We start from the raw sequence: 24,426 nt of genomic DNA, 5'->3' as shown, positions 1-24,426 counted from the left end.
ACGTCAGTCAGAGGGCAGACTGTTGGAGTTCTATGTTTTGGCAATGCAGCCTTGCTTCTAATTGTATAACCCAAACAAATTACAGTATTGGTGTAAGTGAAGCGTTGCTAGTTATTGTTGGTTGGTACATTGAAAATGGCTTGATCAGAAAATGTCCCTTTGACTGGAGATTTGAATTTAGCAGAAGTCTTATTAGAAGATGTGCATCTAAGAACGTGCAAAACTCTAAAATGATACCAAATAATTAAGCATATGATTAAGTATATGATATATATGATTTCTGTGATATTGGATGGTGTGTGTGTGTGTGTGTGTGTGTGTGTGTGTGTGTGTGTGTGTGTATATATATATATATATATATATATATATATATATATATATATATATAGGCAAAGTCTGCAAGTTCAAATCCCAGTGAGGGTATGGTTAGTTGATGAGGCCAGAACAAGGCTGAAATAGATCTATCCTAGTCTCCCTTAATTTTCAAATTCAGCAAAAATATGTGACACACACACACACACACACATGCACGCACACACAAATTGATGTATGGTGGAGATTTGTGTTTTTTTTTTAAAAAACCCTTACTTTTCTCTAAGCAACATCTTAAAGGTCATGTATGTACAGGCCAAGGAGTGTGATGGCAATGTAGCTCCAAGCTACTTAAGCCCAAAATTTCAAGTCTGGTGGAATAAGGTATTCTGTTGTGAGTAGAGGAGTGGAGGACTCTTCTTGTGAAGTACTTCTGGACTCTCAATTGAATTAATGTCCGATATGCAGTGTGGGTTCCAGACAGATGAGCTGTATTCAAGAATTGGTCTAGCAAATGTTTTGTTAGCAGTGTAATATTGCCAGAGAAGAAACTGTGCAAAGTTAGATTAACAATTCTTACTGCCTTTTTGGCAATCTTGTTACAGTGGGCTCTGGTATTTAAGTCATTAGATATGAGTACTCCAAGGTCTTTGACAGAGTGAGGGTAATCTACAAGGTCGTGTTCTCAAAGCTTGTATTTTGTGTTCTGATTCTTTTTGCCGATGTGTAAGACTGAACATTTGTTGGTTGGGATTTGAAGTTGTCAGTTGTCAGACCATTGAAGATGCTGAGCCTGTCGGTTGGCAGCCGGGTTCAAGATCTGAATGCTGCGTGACAGAGAGAGAGCTCTCCTGATTTGCTCCAGCTCCTGCCCACTTAGCAGTTCAAAAGCATGCAAATGTGAATAGATAAATAGTTACCACTTTAGCGGGAAGGTAACAATGTTCTGTGCATTTTGAGGTTGTACAGTCATGCTGGCTACATGACCATGGAAGCATCTTCCGACAACACTTTCTCTCTCAGCTAAAAAACAGAATTGAGCACTTTTCTCTAGAAGTGGACAGGACTGAAGAGGGGAAACTTATACCTTATACCTTTATTAGTATGAACCATCAAGAGAGAGGAAGTTGCCTCTGTTAACATAAAATTTCGTTTAACACACCATTGGCCTAGTAAGAAGGAGGCACAGGGACATGATGGGAAGAGCCATTCCATCATCTAACTATTTGCCTCAGTGATCAGAATGCTTCTCGGAGGAAGGAGATGCAGCTGTCTTCAATATATCTGAATAAACAACCGTGCTTCCAATAGAATGTTTTCATAAGCAAACAAAGTTTTTCTTGAGGTATTTTCAACCATGTTAGAACCAGGAAAGAGTTCCTTTAAATTTAAAAGAAATAGGTTCTCTAATGATATTCTCCTGCAAACCAGCAAGTTAATCTTAAAAGCATCACATACCTACAGCTGTATCATTATATGAAAAGGAGTTTATTGGAACCATTACACCACAGCTTCAAGATGGTAAACTCTGTTATGATTTTTCAGTCATTGTCTTGAAAACTAGGCCTTATATGTGCTTGGGGGGAACTGAGAGATAAAGGCATGCCTTGAAATTTCGATAACTAACCATTGAAACAATTCTCTCAGTATCTAGTTTATCCATGAGTAGTTTTGTTTCTGGAGTATAATGGACATTAGCAAGCCCTGTCTATTTCTGATACCAACTTCACTCCAGGATTTGAATAAGTAGGAGAGAGGAGAGCAAAGGTAGATGCAATAGTTCTTCTCGTTTTCACTGCAATATCCCCAAAACAATGAGGGATGTCAAACTGAGCTTTTGCTGCTCATTTGTTACTGTCTCTGTATTTGCCAGTTTTAATTACTCCTCCAAAGCAGCTCATTTAAAGATAAAATCATGAAGTACATCATTACTATCAGAGTGCTCAGGCTGACGTATTTTATCTGTTGGCTGATGATTTGCTGAAGCGGGGAGATAGCAACAAAGCCAGAGGAGAAAGCCAATTACCTGGCCTTTATTATGGCACCCTCACAAATTAGGATAATACTATTTGACAGTGACTCAGAAGAGACATGATAAGACGCATGGTAGGGATTGGCAAATTTTATGCTGGTATTTCTTTCTAACAACACACGTAGGCATATAAATGCTAACACATTGTTGAGAAAGACCTCTAGTTGTCCAAGCATGATTTTACATATGAGACAGGAAAATACGATCCAACTCCTGTGGAGCAAGGGATCAGCACAGTTCCATCTGAGCATGGAATTGGTCCGCCACAAGATGCCTTAGGCCAATTTTGTGAAAAGACCACACAGACAACCTTTGCCAAGTGGTTAGGTCATTTGAATGTTAGTCTAACCGCACAAAAGAGTTGCTCTCAGAAAAGCAAACTCCACATAACTTGACTCAAATGACCCCAAATTATACAGAAATTTAAATAATTATTTATAATTTGAGGGAACTCACCATGAAACTAGATGGTGGTGATGGTAAACCACATTGGTGCTCCCAGGGTAAAAAGGCAGAATATTTGTTCACATTCAGCTGGAATTTCTTCTCCTCCCTCCATCGATTTTTTACATGTAAGAGCAGTTTGGAATAAACATAGCAGCTTCACTCATGTTCTTGTAAATTGAAGAAGGAATGACCTTGAGGAACAGGAAGAAAAGCTGCTACCAAGGAAATGGTTAGATACTCTGTGTCTGGGAAAGAAATGTTATATGAAAAAATGTCTCAGACAATTTTTTTCCTAGTACTAGCCAAGTGGTAGAAAGGGCAGGAAAGCACATTTAGACATGCAAAATTCTGTTACTGTATCTTTATAGTATCAGTGGTATTAGCCTACATAACTATGGTTTCCTAATCTGTTTTACCTTGAAATGCTTACAGTTTTTACACTGCCCATAGACACTAAGATCTACCACATTTGATTGAAGAAATCTAACAAACATGCTATCAAGAGAAAGCATTTTTCTATACATTCTGGCCTAAGTAATAAGGCTTGCTAAAGCTCTTTCACAAGGCACCAGGAGATCTTTTCGAGAAAAAGTTGGATTGAGAGAGCATTTCTACTTGTGTGGAGTTTTTCAGACCTTTGGAAGAGCTAAGGTTATCAATGGTACAGCTGAACAAGAAAACATTTTTATGAAAAAATGAACGTTCATAGGAGGAAGGGGATGTTCAAGCAAATGTGCCACAAACAAATATGATTGAAATATGGGGAATACAAAACATTGATTCTTTGGGGATTCTCAAGAATTAGGTTAGTTTGAAGTTTTAAATGTGCCAGAGCTGTGTTGCTGTAGCACAATGCCCAGCTGAAGACCCCGAATATAATCCCCTATGGAATAACATTTATTTTTAAGCAAGTGAACTCCAGAAGGAGCAACTGTAATGCTAGAAATGGAACTGCTAGAACTCAGATTAAGAATAGGTTGCCTGATGTGTGGAATATATATTTGAAGGAGCAATCAGAGAAAGCTACATCTCAGTTCCAAAAGTATGACCCCCTAGTCTCTGGGAAAAATCTGGGCTTCAGGCAAAGATTCTTTGCTATTGCAAAAGAGGGAAAACAAGATACAAAACAACAAGGGCTGACTCTGAGGTGGCGATGACTCTCAGTGAAAAGTTCTGAATGGGGAAAAGAGACGTATACCACTACAAGTCAGCCAGTATACTTGAGAAGGCAACACAGATTTTCAAAAGCAAAACATGATGGGCATGATTCTGACAAGAGCTTGTGGAATAGAATAGAGTAGAGTAGAGTAGAGTAGAGTAGAGTAGAGTGGAATAGAATAGAATAGAGTAGAACGGAACAAAACAGAATTCTTTATTGGCCAAGTGTGATTGGACACACAAGGAATTTGTCTTGGTGCATATGCTCTCAATGTACATAAAAGAAAAGATACATTTGTCAAGAATCATGAGGTACAACACTTACTGATGGTTCTAGGGGTCAAATAAGCAATCAGGAAACAATTTTAATAAAAATCTTAAGGATACAACCAACAAGTTGCAGTCATAAGTGGGAGAAATCTGTATTAGGTGAAGAAAGCAGCAGAATACAAAAGAAGTGGTGAATTCTGACTGCTCTTAAAAGAACAGATGAGACAGAATTGACCCATGTGAGTACCATCGGTGGGAACGCTGCCATGTAGATTTTATACCCTCAAGCATCAAAATGTTCTGAATTAGTCTTGACAAATGGTGGACAATGGAAACTTGTCAGAATCACTGTCCTAATTTAAATGTCTAATTCCTTCCTAGACATTGATGGCCCAACACATTTAGTAACTGATCGAGTAACAGAAAACACAGCAACCATTTCTTGGAATGGAGCCCAGGCTCCCGTTGATGGCTATGTAGTGAGCTACAACTTAGCTGGTGGTGATACCAGACAAATATCCATTGATAAGGACAAGAGAACCACTACTCTTGTGGGCTTGAAGCCTGGCATGAAGTACACTATCCACATCTGGGCTGTGAAGGGAACTCAGCAGAGCAGAAGGGCAAGCACAGAAGCTGAAACAGGTATTCCATAGATATAAAGTTGTGAAATCTTTTTTTTAAAATTAAAAATATTTTATTTACAAATATACAATGAATACATATAATTGACAATAAAAACATTCTGAATTACAGAAGACAATAATCATGTCGGATTATAGTCTAAACAATATACTTTGACAATAGACCAAGACAAATAAACAAAAAAGTCAATAAACATACAAACATACAGAAGGAAAGAAAAGAAAGAAAGAAAGAAAGAAAGGGAAAAGGAAGAGTAAAGGGAAGAAAGGAGTGGGCGGGTGTACGGTAGATCTGTGTTGAGATTATGAACTAGATATATTTTCAGCAGCTCATTTCCTTATATCCAATATTTAAAATTATAGATAAGTAAAAGAAAGCGTTGAATAAATCAAGATAAAGAGATTTTAAGGAAGCCAGTCCACTTTTAGAGTACATATCGATGTCTCTTGCATCTATTGAAAAAGAAGGAAAGGTTTAATACCCGATTTGTATCTGTTTGAATATATACAGTTCTTGTCATTTGTCAGGCAAGTTGTTCTTTTTTTTTTTAAGCAACAGTTGTTAAATGAGGACTCAGTATTATTTCTAACTGCCATAGTTAACTTAGTCATTTCTGCACAATATTTGATTTTCCCTATTATTAAGTCATCTTGGGGTATATCTTCATTTTTCCACCATTGCGCAAATGTTAATCTGGCTGCTGTAGTTATATGAATAATTAGGTGAACTTGATTTTTTGAAAGATTTTGTCTTAGAATGCCTAAAAGAAAGCATTCCGGGGTTTTATCGATTTTCAAGTTTAAAATTTCCTCTATCCAAATTCCAATTTTTTTCCAGTAGGTCTGCGATTTTTTACATTGCCACCATAGATGGAAGTAAGTACCTTGTTCTTGATGACATTTCCAGTAGTTGGGTGATAATGTATTGTTTAACTTAGCTAATTTTATTGGAGTAATATGCCATCTATAGAACATTTTAATTAAATTTTCCTTATAAGATGTAGCTAGAGTTAATTTAAAATTTCTGCTCCATATGAGTTGCCATTCTTCAGCTTTAATTTCTTTTTTAAGGTCGAGGTTCCATTGTTTAATGTTGGTTTTTATTTTAGTGTTGTCAAATTCGTTAGTTGTTAGGTAACAGTAGAATTTTGATTAGTTGCTCCTGTGGTCCTAGACATATTTTATCTAATAAGGTATTTTTTGCTATTCCTAACGTATTTTTGTCTTTATTAAATTTCGATTGGATTTGTAGATACTCCGACCATTCTGTTTTTTGACCTAAAGTTTCTAGTTCTGCTCTTGATTTAATTTCTCCGTTAGTATTTATTATATCTTTATATCTTATTATATTATTTTTTTAATGGATGTTAGGGTGTACATAGGCTTCTAAAGGGACATACCATAATGGGATCCCTTTATATAGCTGATTCCTAATTTTTTTCCAAGTGTGTAGCAAGGATTTTCTAACAAGGTGGTTAGTGAAATATTTGTGGGTTTTTAATTTTTTTCCCCATAGGTAAGAATGCCAACCTGAATGAAGGTCGTGCCCTTCTAAACTTAACAATCTTGTATTGGTTAGAAGTATCCATTCTCTTGTCCACATTAGGGATGCAGCATTGTAATAGTCTTTCCTTATCGGTAAAGCAAGACCTCCTTCCTCTTTCCTTTCTTGCATATATTTAAGTCAGATTCTGGGACGTTTATTTTGCCAAATAAAATTGCTAGTTAGTTTGTTCAGTTTTATTAAAAAATCTTGCTTAAGATAAATTGGAATTGTCTGGAATAGAAATATAATTTTTGGTAGTATATTAAGTTTAATGGCTGCTATTCTTCCTAATAAAGAGAGTTGCAATTTCTTCCATTTCTCTATCTCTTTTTGAATTTTATCAATTAGTTTATCGTAATTATCTTCTTTTAGGCTAGAGACTTTTGCTGTCATATTGATGCCTAGGTATTTAATTTTTTTGGTTATTTGAATATCCAATTTTGATACTAGGTTAGTTTTTTGCAATTCTTTCATATTTTTGGTTAGAATTTGGGTTTTTAGTTTATTGATTTTTAGTCCTGCCACTATAGCGTAGATCTCTAAAATAGCAAGTAATTTTGGGCCTGAATCTATTGGATCCTCTAAGATAAATACAAGGTCGTCCGCAAAGGCTTGTAGTTTATATGTCTCATTTTTACATTTTAATCCTTTTATCTGGTCATTTTTCCTAATAATTCTAGTTAGAACTTCTAGTGTCAGAATAAAAAGTAAGGGAGAAAGTGGACATCCTTGTCTTGTGCCTTTTTATATATATTTTAGTTGTTACATCTCCATTGAGAATAATCTCTGGGTGAGATCATCCAAGGGCATGGGGTGAGGTATCATCAGTACGCTGATGATACCCAGCTTTACATCTCCACTCCATGTCCAGTCAACGAAGCAGTGGAAGTGATGTGCCGGTGTCTGGAGGCTGTTGGGGCCTGGATGGGTGTCAACAGACTCAAACTCAACCCTGATAAGACGGAGTGGCTGTGGGTTTTGCCTCCCAAGGACAATTCCATCTGCCCGTCCATCACCCTAGGGGGGGGAACTACTGACTCCCTCAGAGAGGGTCCGCAACTTGGGCGTCCTCCTCGATCCACAGCTCACATTAGAGAAACATCGTTTGGCTGTGGCGAGGGGGGCGTTTACTCAGGTTCGCCTAGTGTACCAGTTGTGGCCCTATTTGGATCGGGAGTCACTGCTCACAGTCACTCATGCCCTCATCACCTTGAGGCTCGACTACTGTAATGCTCTCTACATGGGGCTACCCTTGAAAAGTGTTCGGAAACTTCAGGTTGTGCAGAATGCAGCTGCGACAGCAATCATGGGCTTTCCCAAATATGCCCATGTTACACCAACACTCCGCAGTCTGCATTGGTCTCTGGTCACAATTCAAAGTGTTGGTTATGACCTATAAAGCCCTTCATGGCACCGGACCAGACTATCTCAGGGACCGCTTTCTGCTGCATGAATCCCAGTGACCAGTTAGGTCCCACAGAGTGGGTCTTCTCCGGGTCCCATCAACTAAACAATGTCGCTTGGCGGGACCCAGGGGAAGAGCCTTCTTTGTGATGGCCCCGACCCTCTGGAACCAACTCCTCACAGAGATTAGAATTGCTCCCACCCTCCTTGCCTTTCGTAAGCTTCTTAAAACCCACCTCTGCCGCCAGGCATGGGGGAATTGAGATATTCTTTCCCCCTAGGCCTTTACAATATTATGCATGGTATGTCTGTATGTATGTTTGGTTTTACAATAGGGGTTTTTAACTGTTTATATTGGATTGTCATATGCTGTTTACTACTGTTGTTAGCCGCCCCGAGTCTACAGAGAGGGGTGGCATACAAATCCAATAAAATCAAAATCAAAAATCAAATATATGCAGATTGGTGGGTATATATGGCTTTGATCGCATTTATAAATTTTTGGCCGAATTCCATATATTCTAGTTGTTTAATCATAAAGTTCCAGGATACATTGTCAAAGGCCTTCTGGGCGTCTAAAAAAATTAGGGCCACTTGTTTATTTATTTATTTATTATTTGGATTTGTATGCCGCCCCTCTCACTATGAATTTCATAGTATTCAAGAATGTCTAGTATCATTCTTATATTATTCCTTAATTGTCTCCCTGGGAGAAAACCATTTTGATCGGAGTGTATAAATTGATTTAGATAGCCTTTAATTCTGTTTGCTAGAATGGAACTGAAGATTTTATAGTCCGCATTTAATAAAGAGATGGGTCTGTAATTTGCTATTTCCGTTGGGTCTGTATCTTTTTTGGCTATTAGGGCTAAATTTGCTTCTGTCCAAGATGCGGGAATTTTGCCTTTCTCTAAAGCCTCGTTAAGAACTTCTAGCAGGATCTCTTCAATTTTTGGTGGTAGATCTTTGTAAAATTCACTTGGAAGGCCGTCTGGGCCAGGAGCTTTGTTTATTTTTTTGTCTTTTTATTGTCTCTTTTAATTCAGTGATGGAAATTTTCTTGTTTAATAATTCTTTGTTTCATTTGGTATCTTAGGAAGACAGGCCTGCTGTAATATTTCTTGAGTTTTTTGGTCTTGTATTTCCTTAGTTATATTTTCTTGATTATCATAGAGATTTCTATAGAAGTCTCTGGCTATGTGTTTTTTCTTTTCCAAATCATGGCATAGTTCCCCATCCTCTGTTTTAAGACAATTAATTAGTTTCTTTTCTCTTTGTTTTTTAAGTTTATTAGCTAGCCATTTACTAGGTTTATTTGAATTTTCAAAGTTGTATTGATTACTACTTTTAATTTGTAGGGCTAGTTTCTCTTTATCTAACAAACTTATTTGATGTTTAATCCAAGAGATCTTTTGTTTTAGATCTTTCTTTTGCGGTTGTTTTTGCAGTTTTTCTTATAATATTTTATAGTCTATTTTTAAGCAAGTGAACTCCAGAAGGAGCAACTGTAATGCTAGAAATGGAACTGCTAGAGCTCAGATTAAGAATGGGTTGCCTGATGTGTGGAATATATATTTGAAGGAGCAATCAGAGAAAGCTACATCTCAGTTCCAAAAGTATGACCCCCTAGTCTCTGGGAAAAATCTGGGCTTCAGGCAAAGATTCTTTGCTATTGCAAAAGAGGGAAAACAAGATACAAAACAACAAGGGCTGACTCTGAGGTGGCGATGACTCTCAGTGAAAAGTTCTGAATGGGGAAAAGAGACATATACCACTACAAATCAGCCAGTATACTTGAGAAGGCAACACAGATTTTCAAAAGCAAAACATGATGGGCATGATTCTGACAAGAGCTTGTGGAATAGAATAGAGTAGAGTAGAGTAGAGTAGAGTAGAGTAGAGTAGAGTGGAATAGAATAGAATAGAGTAGAACGGAACAAAACAGAATTCTTTATTGGCCAAGTGTGATTGGACACACAAGGAATTTGTCTTGGTGCATATGCTCTCAATGTACATAAAAGAAAAGATACATTTGTCAAGAATCATGAGGTACAACACTTACTGATGGTTCTAGGGGTCAAATAAGCAATCAGGAAACAATTTTAATAAAAATCTTAAGGATACAACCAACAAGTTGCAGTCATAAGTGGGAGAAATCTGTATTAGGTGAAGAAAGCAGCAGAATACAAAAGAAGTGGTGAATTCTGACTGCTCTTAAAAGAACAGATGAGACAGAATTGACCCATGTGAGTACCATCGGTGGGAACGCTGCCATGTAGATTTTATACCCTCAAGCATCAAAATGTTCTGAATTAGTCTTGACAAATGGTGGACAATGGAAACTTGTCAGAATCACTGTCCTAATTTAAATGTCTAATTCCTTCCTAGACATTGATGGTCCAACACATTTAGTAACTGATCGAGTAACAGAAAACACAGCAACCATTTCTTGGAATGGAGCCCAGGCTCCCATTGATGGCTATGTAGTGAGCTACAACTTAGCTGGTGGTGATACCAGGCAAATATCCATTGATAAGGACAAGAGAACCACTACTCTTGTGGGCTTGAAGCCTGGCATGAAGTACACTATCCACATCTGGGCTGTGAAGGGAACTCAGCAGAGCAGAAGGGCAAGCACAGAAGCTGAAACAGGTATTCCATAGATATAAAGTTGTGAAATCTTCATGAGGTCCTGTGTTTTAATTTTGAATTTTTTTAAAAAAAAATTAATTTAATTTTTTTAAAAAAATTCTGAATAGTGCAGTTCTTGTTAACACGTGGAACTTTAGAAATATTATGTGAAGGAGTATTAGCACTCTGGCAGCAGATTGAAGATTTATATTCTGCTGAAGGAACCATGTATCTTCTTTTCCTTTTTCAATTTTTTAAAAAAAAGTCACATTCAATTTATGACTTTAGAACCTGAAAGATGTTAAGCAAGTATTGATTGTCAAATGAACTATAGAGAAACCAGATAAGCAAATAACAAATATTTTAATAATATAATAGCTGGTTAAATATGGTACCTCTACCTACGAATGCCTCTACTTACAAACTTTTCTAGATAAGAACCGGGTATTCAAGATTTTTTTTGCCTCTTCTCAAGAACCATTTTCCATTTACAAACCCGAGCCTCCGAAACTGCAACCGGAAAAGGCAGGGAGAAGCCTCCTTGGGGACTCTGTAGGAATTTTTTATTTTTTTATTTATTAATAGAGTTGAAAGGGACCGTTAGGTCATCGAGTCCAACCCCCTGCCTGAGCAGGAAACCCTACAGCACCCGAGCCAAATGGAAGTCCAATCTCCTCTTGAAGGTGTCCAGAGTTGGGGAGTTCACCACCTCCCCTGGCAGGCAGTTCCATTGGTTGATCGCTCTGACCGTCAGGAAGTTCTTCCTTATTTCCAGGTTGAATCTCTCCTTGGTCAGCTTCCAACCATTGTTCCTCGTCCGGCCCTCTGGTGCCCTGGGGAATAAAGAGACCCCCTCCTGACCATGGCAACCCCTCAAGTATCTGTAAACTGCTATCATGTCCCCTCTAGACCTTCTTTTTTCTAGGCTGTCCATGCCCAGTTCTCTCAATCTCTCTTCGTAAGTCTTGGTTTCGAGTCCCCTAATCATTTTGGTTGCTCTTTTTTGCACCTTCTCCAGAGTTTCGATGTCTTTTTTGTAGTGAGGTGACCAAAATTGGATGCAGTACTCCAGGTGGGGTCTGACCAGGGCATAGTAGAGTGGTATTAGTACTTCCCTGGTCTTGGAGCGTATTCCTCTGTTGATGCAGCTTAGGATTGAGTTGGCTTTTTTGGCTGCTGCTGCACATTGCTGACTCATGTTTAGTTGATTGTCCACCAAGACTCCAAGATCTCTTTCGCAGTCACTACTGCTGAGTGGGGTATCTCCCAGGCTGTATGTATGTCTAGGGTTCTTTTTGCCGAGGTGGAGGACTCTGCATTTGTCGGTGTTGAACCTCATTTTGTTGGTATGGGCCCACTGTGATAGTTTGTCTAGGTCTTCTTGTACTCTGAGCCTGTCCTCAAAGGTGTTGGCTACCCCTGCCAGCTTGGTGTCATCTGCAAATTTTATTAGTTCCCCTTTTATCCCCTTGTCCAGGTCGTTGATGAAGATGTTAAAGAGTACAGGACCCAGGACAGAGCCCTGTGGTACTCCACTGTCTACTTTTTTCCATGTGGATTTGGTGCCGTTGAGGACAACTCGTTGGGTGCGGTTGGTCAGCCAACTGTTTATCCATCTACATGTGTAGTAATCTACTCCATTTTTTTCTAGTTTGTGGATTAGGAGATTGTGGTCGACTTTATCGAAAGCCTTACTGAAGTCCAAGTATATGAGGTCCACTGAGTTGCGTTGGTCAACTGACTTGGTTATGGTGTTGAAAAATGATATGAGATTGGTTTGGCATGATTTGGTTCTGATGAATCCGTGCTGGCTATTGGATATGATCTTGTTTGTTTCTAGGAAGTGGGTAAGTTGTTTTTTGATTATTTTCTCCAGTATTTTTCCAGGTATAGAGGTCAGACTGATTGGTCTGTAGTTACCTGGGTCGGTCTTTTTGCCTTTTTTGTGGATGGGGACTACGTCAGCTCGCTTCCAGTCTTCCGGTAGGTCTCCAGTGATCCAGGATATTTGGTAGATGAGGAGGAGTGGTTCCGCTATGGTGTCTGCCAATTCTTTTAGGACTTTGGGGTGAAGTCCGTCTGGCCCTGGTGATTTGTATTCGTTGAGTTCCCTCAGGTAGTCCCTCACTGTGCTTTTGTCTATGTTGAGTTCGGTTCTGGGGCAGTTTGTTGCAGTTAAATTGCAGATTGGTTGGAGGGAGGTTCCCTTTTGTGTGAAGACTGATGCAAAGTAGGCGTTGAGTAGCTGTGCTTGGTCATTGCTGTCTGTGATTTCTCTACCCTCTTCGTTTTTTAGTGTGATGATTGTTTCTTTGATTTTCTTCTTATTGTTGATGTGTTGGAAGAATCTTTTTTTGTTGTCTTTGACTTCCGCTGCAAGGTGTTGTTCATATTGTGCCTTTGCTGTTTTTATTTTTTGTTTGCAGGAACTGGCTGTTTGCTGATATTCCGCTTTGGTTATGAGTCCTTCTTTCCATTGTTTGTACTTAGCTTTTTTTCCTTTTATGTCATCTGTGAGGGCTTTGTTTAGCCATGCAGGTTTAGTTTTGGTTTTCCTGTTTTTCCTTTTCATGGGGATTGCGTTGTTTTGGGCGTCTGTGATGCTGTTTTTTAGGATCGCCCAGGCTTCCTGAGTGGTTTTTCCTTCTAAGAGTTCGTTCCAGGGGCATTGTTCAATCTCCTGGGAGGAAACGGGGTCGGAAAAGGCAAGGAGAAGCCTCTATGGGGCCTCTCTAGGAATCTCCTGAGAGCAAACAGGGCCTCCACCTTCCTCCTGGTTTCCCCAATCGCACACATTATTTGCTTTTACATTGATTTGTATGGGGAAAAATGCTTCTTTTTACAAACTTTTCTACTTAAGAACCTGGTCACGGAACGAATTAGGTTTGTAAGTAGAGGTGCCACTGTATTGGCATATATATGCATATATATATATGTCTGTATATTATGTATGGGCAATCTATATTTAGATTCAAAGTATAAGAGTGGTGAAACCTTAATTCAAATTCTAAATTAGGACTAAGTTTTATTAAACTGGCATTTGAGAATTTGACCATTGCAAAGTAAGGTGGCTTTTTGTAAATTAGAGTGTTCAGATCTGACAAATCTAATATATTTCAGGATATAGAAGAAGTACTTAAGTTATCACTTCAAGGGTTCCAACCATTATTGGTACAATAATAGATTTCTTTTCTCATAAGCATTATTTCAATCTGCAAGTCCCAATGTTTTGAAGTGTTTTTCTTCAATTCTAGCACCATGTGATTTAGCAACATCAATAAACCACACTCTCTTCTTTTCAGCAATTGTTATATCAGGCATGTTAAGAACAAGATGGCACAATGATAAATATAATGCTTCTGACACTTTCTGCTTTGTTGAAGTTGAATATGACAACAATTCTGAGAAAAATATTCAGAAACAATAAATAAACCATTTTTTCCTGATTTATGCTTCCTTTTTAGTAATCCGTTAATTTAAATTCTCAAACATCAAGAAACAAAGCATAGTGTATAATGCTGATATTTAGTTGTTAAAAGTTATACTCAAATTTACACAGGGCCATATGGTCTCTTCAGTAAAGATTGACAGATCATTTTAAGAAAACGGAGGACTTAAAAAAAGAATATATAATTCAATGTTACTGAAGAAAAAATGCAATAAACTATACCTTGGTTCACAGAAATAGATGGCCCCACCAATCTAAAAACAGACCAAGTGACAGAAAACTCAGCCACTGTATCTTGGAACAAAGCCTGGGCACCTATAGAACAGAACATCCTCAGCTATACATCTGCTGATGGAGAAACTAGAGAAGTACCCGTTGGGAAGGATAACATCAAGACTACCTTGACAAACCTGAAACCAGGCATGGAATATGTCCTTCACATCTGGGCAGTGAAGGGAAGCCAGCAGAGCAAAAGGGCAAGCACAAAAACTATGACAGGTAATCTTGAGTAGGGTGGTGGGAGTGGATCACTGCATTTTTTAACCTATAAAAACATTTGCCAGAAAGGAATTAGGAATCCTGTATAGGATTGGTCCTTGTGACTGCACTTGTGGGTGTGGTGATGTGATATGGGGTTTTGACCCGGATGTAATCTAAGGGACTCAGAGTTGGAATGAATCAAGTCGAATCCAGATATAGCTTTATTAATAAATCGAGCCCTGGGTGAAGCACAGGCGTGGAAATTGATTTATTTCTCAGATGCTATTTGGTTCACTGACAGTGCTTTTACAAGAGGCAACTGGACTTTATTTTTTTTTCTTTGATGATGTTTCACTTCCCATCCAAGAATCTTAGAGCTGCTTGGATGAGAAGTGAAACACATCTTCAAAGAAAAATCAGACTGTCCAGTTGCCTGTTATTAAAAGCATCTTGGATGGTATTTGAAAATGACAGGGATATAATCATATTGCTACTAGAGGTGATGAGTTCTATACTATTTTCCTTATGTATTTCGGTACAAATTGTATTATATATTTTCCAGCTACACAGTTGCATGAACAGGTCTGCTTTGGAAATGCTAGGGACAAATCTAGCATATATAAGGTGTCCTGCAGCACCCTCTGTTGACTGACAGTCAAGTATTCTACAAGTGTTCCTTTATCTCTGCTATTGGGATTAAATAGGGAATGAACTCATAAATATCCAATTAGGTTCTACTATCTTTGCTACATGTTCAAGAAAGGGTAGGAGTGGAAATGTATAATTTGAAAGTTTGTAGAGAATGGTAGTAGAGTTGAAATAAAAGTTCCCGTGGTAGATTTGTGTCATAGATCTCCAGCCTTCAGCTTCATCATTTGGGGGCATTAGTTTCTTACAGAACTGTGCTCTATCTCCCTTGCATATATCACTGCCTCTTTTATCAATTAGACATTTATCCATGAGATCTTTAATTCAGCCAGTTATAGTGCAAAAATATACACTTCATGTAAATTATATATCACCCTATTTCTTGAGATTCTTAGATAACATGCATAGAATTGAGGAGTACAATATTTTACAGGGTGATAGAGCTGGTTGGTCATTTTTCAATATAAAAAGGGCCATGCCAGTACCCTGTTTCCCCCAAAATAAGTGACCCCCCGAAAGTAAGACATAGGAGAGGTTTCATTTTGCAGCATTCCTGAACAGAACATATATAACATATATTTGAAGAAAGTATAATTGTTGTACATGGAAATAATGGTAGAGTAGTAGTAAGAAATTCTTGACAGGATTCACAGTTTGCCTGGTTATGTTGGTTTGTGATGACAACTACTGTACAGTATATAATAAATGTTCATTTTTCTTGTTCAGCAATAAATGTGAATTCTTCATTGAAAAAAAATAAGACATCCCCTGAAAATAAGATGTACCACATCTTTGGGAGCAAAAATTAATATAAGACACTGTCTTATTTTCGGGGAAACAGGGTATACATAGAATATGTATCCTAATATGTACTCTAAACCCTTATATCTTGGATGAAAGGAAAAAGTAATAGCTGGGTTCCAAGATATTACTGCTGGCTCTCAGTACTTCCTTCAGTAGCTCCTGAACATGTTCATAAATTTTCTCTTCAACTACATATTCTGGAGTTGATTGTTCCCTAACTTTTCTGTTTCTTAGCACACATCCAAATGGCTACATTAATATGCTAATTTTCAGTCTCTACATTGGCAGAAAAAATGCCAATATAAATTATGTTGATGACTCAACTTTATCCTTCCTTAGCAAGAAGGCTACTGAACGGTGCCACCTGTGTAGTTTCAATGTGGAACAAATTAAGACAGTGATTTGTGAGTCGAGTTGCCAGGAAAGTTTGGAACTTAAAAAATATTTTGGAAATGGACAATAACCAAGTACTACTTCATTGTTGTTCAGAAAACTATATAGGCACAGATATGTACTCTCCAAAAGGCAGTCTTTTTACCATACCATAGTTTGCTTTTTCTAAGACAAACTAGGGCAGCAGTGACAAGTATTTTAAAATATAATTGCTTAGGAAAAGAGGAAGATACACAGAACAAAGAAGATTTTGTTCCACTCAACAACACAGGCAACACAAAATATGCATACAATTTCCTTGCGTTCTCATAATAGCTTTCTGAGTGTTTTCACGCTGGTCATTGCTTTGTCTAGATATTGATCCACCAAAGAATATCCGTGTGTCAGATGTGACTCAGTCCAGTGCACTAGTCACTTGGATGCCTCCAGATGCTGAAATCAGTGGCTATCTTCTCTCCTATCAACCTCCTGTTGGCACCAGTAAGGTAAGCCTGTTAAATGCACCATATGTGAAATTGGATAACCTACCTATTAGCACATGGCAGACTCGATTGGATCATTTCAGAGAGCAGTCACAACAACACATCTAGGCTTGCCATAAATTGAGCCTGATTCAAATGTTTGTTTTGGCTTCTTTTGTACATATGGTTTTATGTCACCTTGTTCTATAGTCTAGGCCAGTGTTTCCCAACCTTGGCAACTTGAAGATATTTGGACTTCAACTCCCAGAATCCCCCAGCCAGCGAATGTTAGCTGGGGAATTCTGGGAGTTGAAGTCCAGATATCTTCAAGTTGCCAAGGTTGGGAAACACTGGTCTAGGCAACTCACACTAAAACAAAAAGAATATGCAACTCAACCTTGTACAATTTGTTTTAAGTAAACAAAACACATCTGTGGCACAAAACTTGATAAAATAATACGACTATTTCAATAAATATTCACAATTAGAACTATTACTTCAAAATAAAAACAAATACTGTAACTAGTATAATTACTTCAAAATAAAAACAAATAAGTAGTATAATTACTTCAAAATAAAAACAAATGATGGGGAAGGGAAATAATAAAGAAGATGAAAAATGAATTCAGGCATTAGCATTCTTACAATAGCATCAAGTAATGACTTACAGAAACTAAGCTATAATTACCAGCAAATGATGCATCATAAAAAGGCCCAGAACATTGGCAAACACAACTTTTCTTTCTGTGCTGGGCACTAATGCAAGAAAGGAATGACCAGCAAGTTGGATTTTTATGTCAGCTGCAAAAATATGCAAGGAAGATCTTACATGCAAGGTATATGACTACAGGGAGACTGTAAGTTCTAGTCCGATATTAGGCATTGGCCAGTCCCCTGCTCTCAACCCTAGGATGCAGACAAGTCATTTCTGAAAACCTTGCTAGGAAAACTGCAGGAATTAATCCAGTTAATCTCCAGGAGTCAAAAACTGATTTAAAGGCACAAATGTCAGGTTCAAACTCAGAGGCAACAAAGTGAAATCCAATCATGTTCAATCCTTTCCCTATTTACACTTAATGGACAGAATCTTGCCAACTAAGATTATAGCTTTCTAACCTACTGGATATATCCTGAGAGATTCTATCTAGGATTCTATCTATCCTGCATCTGTTGCCCACTCCCCATCCAGCTTGCAACTGTGCAGTCTCTTAATCCAGACACCTCTCTGGGGAAACTCTGCTAACCCTGCCATATAACATGCATATGCTGCAGGGCCTTCTCTGCAGAAATTCACGGTGTGTCTGTGGAAGATGCCGATATCTGTATTACAGAAAAAAAGTTTAGGTGTGTTATAGAAAGGCTGAAAATGGTTCTTGCCATCATGCCTTCATTGTTATCTGTCACTGTATGCATGTATGTATGCATGTATGCATGTATGCATGCATACATGTATGTATGTATGTATGTATGTATGTATGTATGTATTTATTTATTCATTTATTTATTCATTTATTTATTCATTTATTTATTCATTTATTTATTCATTTATTTATTCATTTATTTATTCATTTATTTATTTATTATCCTGCCTTTATTATTTTTATAAATAACTCAAGGTGGCAAACATATTTCTAGCGGAGGGAGGCCTGGAGCTCTGGAGCTTCAGCTGAAGGAGGAAGAGACAGGAAAAGGAGTTGGGGGTGTTGTCAGGTTTTTGGTGGAAAGACTTTTGGTGAAAGCGTTGGCTGGAATCCTGAAAGGTGAAGCAGCGGGGGTGGGGGCATTTATCTCAGACAAGGTTAGAAATTGAGGAATTAGAAGTTTTACTTAAAATAACCCTGAAGTTGCCAGTGAGGGAAAGAAGAAAAGGGGGCTCTGTCTGGTTTTGGTGGAGAGACCTTTGGTGAGAGACTTGGGTGGAATCCTGAAAAGGGAGAGGAGAACAGCAGAGGTGAGTGGACAAGTGGGCATGCGAGTGACCAGAGGGAGCACCAGACATGACAGAGGTGAATGGACAGAGGAGAGTGGGCAAGCCAGTGACTGATAGGGGGACAGACGTACCAGAAGACAGCAGAGGCAAGTTGACCTACACAGGTGAGCAGGCCAGTGATCAGAGGAGCTCCAGACACCTCAGTGGACAGTGGAGGTGACCCGGCCTGGGCGAGCGGAGATGCCTGGGCAAGAGATCAGCGTAGACTATGCCCAGAACAATGTACATCGAGACACCTGGTGAGTAACTGTAGCAGGAAGAGCCAGGGTACCCATAGAAGGGGAGTAGAAGAACTCCAGCCGCCCTTTGGGGATGGAACTACATATCCAACACTCTTCTCTCTCCTATTTTCCCCACAATAACAACCCCATAAAGTGAGTTGAGCTGAGAGACAGTAACTGGCTCAAGGTTGCTGGCTGTCTTCCATGACTAAGGCAGGAGTAGAACTCACAATCTCCGGGTTTTGCAGGCTGGTGATAGATTAACTCCATTTTGGGGGGCTTTGTGATAGATCAAACAAAGTATGAGGAGGCATTTTTGCCTTATATTCAGTATTAAATGTTATGCTGTAGACACACAATGTTTTATTACACTATCAAAAAGGCACCTAAAAAAAGTAAAAAGTAAATGAGAAAAGCAATGGTGTTAAAAACTGCATTCAAAAATGCAGCAGGGAGCTAAAACCCTAAAGATTGATAGGTTTTGCAAAATGGTTGAAGAGCATTTATGATTCAGGAAATAAAATAAAAATCCCCTGTGTAAATGAGAATATAAATGCATCTTATTATATTCACATACTGTCTGCATTTTAATGTTTCACATAGTTAAAGAACAGCATGCATTTTTTGTCACCTGCTGTCCCAAGTTATCTTAGCCCGTCATTTGATTTCCTATTCATCACTAAGCTTTGGGGGAAAGCAGGAACGGAGGGTTAATGTGTTAATTTAATACAATTTCAGTCTCTTTCTTCTTTGTGACAGGAAGTGCAACTTGGAGCAAATGATCAAAAGTTTGTTCTAGAAAACTTGAGACGTGGTACTAAGTACACCATATACGTTACAGCCTTTAAGGGAGACCGCAGGAGTCAAACAGTGGCCACCACTTTTTCTACAAGTAAGCTTTATTCACTTTTGTATTGTAATATTTTGGTGCTGTATCTGTACCTTGTCCTTAAAAGAAGAAGGAACTTGGAATGAACTTGAACTGGAATGAGTTTTGACTGGAGCAAGAACTTATGATAAAAGATGGTTTGGAAATGGAATGTTAGTATGAAAATATGCAACTGAAAGCCACAATAACAAAAAAGAATACTTATATTTATAACCAAGTATGTGATGATATCATAACAAATACAAAAATACTTTTGGGCTTAGAATAAACTAAGCAATGTTTACATTTTCATTTTGTAAGTTAGAACTCCTGTTTCTCATGTGGGAATATCATTGATCTAATAAACTAGTCTGAAAACAGTCCAAAATTGATAAAATAAATAATAATAAAATTTGAAGAGCAGTAGCTATTCAGAAATAGGATGAAGGTTAATAGTTTCAAAAATGCCAGCATTGGGAGATTTCTATAGATTTGGTAGTAATTCCAAGTGCCATATTCCTATTGTTCAGTTTTTATTTTATGGAATGTAATTATGGCTGGTGTCCCTAAATTGGCAAATAATGATTCAAGGCAATTGTGAGGTATGATTATTTTAAATAGATCAAATAAAGAGCGTATAGTAAACGATCAATGGTCAGAAAAAAGTTTTTTAATTTCTTCATATTTATACTTTGAAAGTTCTTTTTGGAAAACATGTGAGATCCAAAGACCCTACTGCCATTAAATGCCACTATTTGTGCCACTATATATAATGGGAGAAAAGTCCAGTTCAGTTCACCAATTCAGAACGAAGTGGAATGGAATGGGATAGAATATTAGAGTGAATAAATGACAGTTTTTGTCTTGTTTGGAGAATCAAAAGGAAACTTACAGTTAAAAGAACATACATAAAAAAATTAACACAGTAAGAAAGTACATATAACTCTCAATGACCAAGTAACAGCTTTCAAGCAGTCATGTCATGCAGAAGATATATTAGACAACAAAGACCACAGAGGCCAATTCAGGTGGCCACGAGCAGAAAGCTGTGAGGGTCTCAGTAGCGGATAACAGAATTTCAAAAGGGGTGACAGGATTCTGAAGTATACTCTACAGTGCTTTGCTGGCTGAGGAATTCTGGGAGTTGAAGTCAGCAAGTTTTAAAGTTGCTAAGGTTGGAGACCCCTGCTTTACAGAATGTTATTAAGAAACTTCTTCAGGGCAGAGGGCTTCAGGGCTTTTCCTTTCTTTTTTCTCAAAGGAAGCTAGACTTCTCTTCCTATCTACCGTAATCTATAAAATAGTGAGAAAAAAATGGAGAAGATGGAAAAATACAAGGTTATTGACAGGTGACAAATGTAGTGACACAGTCCTAAAATGCAAAAATGTTCCTAAGTTGCTGGGATTTGGATGCCATACGAATTAAAAAGAAAAAAAGAAGTAAGCAAAGAAACATTGCCTGAGAAGTCTTATCAGTGTTTAATAGTTTAGACTTGCATTTGCACAGATATCTTGCTATCTTAGTGGTTGTTTTTCCTTTTTGTCTGCTGTTAATGACATTTATTCAAATGTCTTAGTGGCTTAGGTAGTTTGACCTCAGCCTTCTTTTGCTACTCAGTTGTTCAAAGACTTTTCTGCATTTTTATTATTATCTTCAAATTTAATAATGCCTTCTTTGCTTTGCTCCTGAAGTCAGTTTGAATTATCCCTACCCTGAGGACTGCAGCCAAATCCGGCAAAATGGTAATTCTATCAGCGGCCTATACACCATCTATCTGAATGGTGACAGCAACAGACCCTTTGAAGTATATTGTGATATGACAACTGATGGAGGCGGATGGATAGTGAGTGTTGTTTTCAATACTTTCAAAACATTATTAATTTTAGACATTCCCAGTATAGATAGTCTTTGTTTAGCAACCCCAATTAGGATTGGCAATTTGGCTGTTAAGCAAAGCAGTTACTAAGTGAAACTCCAACTGTGCTTATATACAGCTTTGCTGCACAGAACTACAAAGGTCATAAACTCAAGGATTGGGTGCAAAATAATTTCTTCATCACTGTCATAATTGTGAATGGTTGCTGTCTGTGGCAGTCACTAAATGAGGCCTGCCTGTACTGAGTTTGCCATTTTTCCTGCATGCTTGTCACAGTGCTGATATTGCAACCAACTATTATTTCTTTATTTGTTTGTTTGTTTGTCAAACATGTATTGGTTGCCGATCAGTTTCTGGTCACAATTCAAAGTGTTGGTCATGACCTATAAAGCCCTTCATGGCATCGGACCAGAATATCTCCGCGACTGCCTTCAGCCGCACGAATCCCAGCGACCGGTTAGGTCCCACAGAGTCAGCCTTCTCTGGGTCCTGTTGACGAAACAGTGTCATCTGGTGGGACCCAGGGGAAGAGCCTTCTCTGTGGTGGCCCTGACCCTCTGGAATCAACTCCCCCTAGAGATTAGGATTGCCCCCACCCTCTTTGCCTTTTGTAAACTTCTCAAAACTCACCTCTGCTGTCAGCCATGGAGAAATTGATTCCCCTGGGCCGTTTCCGTTTTTTGTATGGTTTATATGAGATGTATGATTGCTTTTTATGTTAAGGGTTTTTAAATTGTTTTAATCAATTGGATTTGTACTGTTTTATTGTTGTGAGCCACTTTGAGTCTTCGGAGAGGGGTGGCAAATAAATAAATAAATAAATAAACAAAGAAAGAAAGAAAGAAAGAAAGAAAGAAAGGATAGTAGTAGTTTGTATGAACATAATGTAAGTAAAAAGTAATAGTAAAAAAGGACAGTAGGGCAGGGACAGTAGGCACAATGGTGCACCTATGCATGCCTCTTACAGACCTCTTAGAAAGGTCGACTGTAGACAATCTAAGGTTAAAGTTTTTGGGGTTTGGGGAAAAAACCCACAGAGTCAGGTAGTGCATTCCAGGCATTGATCACTCCATTGCTGAAATCGTATTTTCTGCAGTCGAGTTTGAAGCGGTTTACATTTAGTTTGAATCTATTATGTGCTTGTGGATTACTGCAGTTGAAAGTAAAGTGATGTTAGTCCATCATGTTCGAAGAGGACCTTAACAACTAATGGGTTGTGTACATGATGTGTCCACTGGTGGCTGATAAGGCGCGAAATGTTCTGCCACTTGTTTGGCAGATATGTGTGGGCACCACTTGTGCAGCATTGCACCTCTGGCTTTGCAGAGTGCTCGCTTCTCCACTGCAGCTGGAAGGAGAGTCCAGCATGGGTTATTAACCAATCCTATTGGTAGAGACTGAGTAAAAAATTTACATAATTATTAGGCACCGCCCCCACACTGCTCCCATGAGCCCAGTTTTAAAAACTCAGTCACAGTGTAGAGACGTACTGAGTTTTGCTCTAGGAGCAATTATATGTTAAATCTGTCTTTTACCTGTTTAATGTTTTTCTTTTTGTCTCCTTACAGGAAACGAAGACAAGGAGGACAGATGGGGTTGCTACCCTCCGCGGGCAGCAATCCCCAACGCTCTCCTCAGGGGTCGCTTCCCTCCGAGGGAACTTCCCCGAAAAGGAGCACCCAGCCTGGGGTCCCTGGCCTCCGTGGCCAGACCAGGGCTGTGAGCCAAAGGTGGGGGGGTCCGCCCCCCCCACTGGGAGGCTCAGGAGCGCTCGTGGAGGAAAGGCTCCGGGAGGACGGAGCAGCGCTCATCAGCTGTTTGGCGGCCGGGGAGATCGCCGCCGCCGCCGCGAGCCGCCGCTAGGGACGCTAAAGCGCCCGACGGGGCTGGGAAGCCCCCCCCGCCGCTGCAGACGCCAAAGGAGCAGCCGAAAAGCCGAAAGAAGCGGCTGAGGCTTGGCGGGGACCCGGCGAAGAGCGGCCAGATGCCCGGAGCGGCCATGCGAAGCCGCGAGCGGCATGGGCAGCGCCATATTGGGGCCGCTTTGAGCGCGATTCCCCTATTGGCGCCAACCGGAAGGACTTCCGGCAGCTGCTTGGCGCGAAGAGGCCATGGACCTCAGGGCGCAGGCGCAGAGCCTCTGCGAGGCGAGACGCCATTTTTAAAGCTGAATTTGGTGACGAGGCTTTTTATTTCTGGCTACCGAGGAGCCTTTGGATTGCAAGGGAGCTAGCTTGACAATGGAGGACCAACCTAGCAGCGAGAAGACTGCATCCCCGACCAGGCCAAAAGACAAGCCTAAGGGGAAGGCTAAAGATAAGTCCAAGTCCTCGCATTCTCCTGCTTCAGCCTCCTCTCTCAAGGAGGCTGAAAAACGCATCAAGGCCCTTGAGCAAAAATTGGAAGCGGCCTTGCATAGCTCTCCAGCAGCGGTCCCTCTGACTCAGAGGCAGGCCTTCACACCAGACCCAATGACTCCCTTGTCACCACTTGGCCTATCTGGGGCTAGACATGAAGGGGACTGGTCCCCAGACCAGCCATTTACTGCTATGCCACCTGTGGCCCCCTCTCCAGCCTCCTCATGGGCCAGGCCTGGGTCATCGGGACACCCCAGGAGAGATCCACAAGGGCCATCAGCCACGTTCACGCCCACAGCGGCAGGGCTGAGGACACAGGCGGGTACTTGGCAGGACATGCCACCGGATTTGCAGGACTTAATTGCAAATGTATACTCGCAAGGCATAGCGACTGGAGCCCACCAGTATGCCCCAGTGCAAACACAAGCACCAAGA

At 39.5% G+C, this 24,426-nt stretch overlaps 1 protein-coding gene across 6 annotated transcripts in view; it reads left to right on the top strand.

Annotated features, from left to right (window-relative positions):
• Window positions 1–24,426, top strand: part of TNN (tenascin N) — a 73,278-nt gene that overhangs the window by 34,825 nt on the left and 14,027 nt on the right. For 4 of the 6 annotated variants that reach the window (XM_070746697.1, XM_070746702.1, XM_070746696.1 and 1 more), the window contains 6 exons: window positions 4,601–4,864; window positions 10,202–10,465; window positions 14,127–14,390; window positions 16,572–16,702; window positions 19,649–19,781; window positions 21,450–21,601. In XM_070746697.1, coding sequence (XP_070602798.1) covers window positions 4,601–4,864; window positions 10,202–10,465; window positions 14,127–14,390; window positions 16,572–16,702; window positions 19,649–19,781; window positions 21,450–21,601 — 1,208 coding nt within the window. The remainder of the gene's footprint in view (window positions 1–4,600; window positions 4,865–10,201; window positions 10,466–14,126; window positions 14,391–16,571; window positions 16,703–19,648; window positions 19,782–21,449; window positions 21,602–24,426) is intronic. The other 2 variants (XM_070746699.1, XM_070746698.1) reach the window with 1 other exon arrangement.

This window comes from Erythrolamprus reginae, chromosome 3, assembly GCF_031021105.1.
Source record: "Erythrolamprus reginae isolate rEryReg1 chromosome 3, rEryReg1.hap1, whole genome shotgun sequence".
NCBI lineage: Eukaryota > Metazoa > Chordata > Lepidosauria > Squamata > Dipsadidae > Erythrolamprus > Erythrolamprus reginae.
The sequence above is the reverse complement of the archived record's forward strand: the minus strand, read 5'-3'. Positions and strand labels throughout refer to the sequence as shown.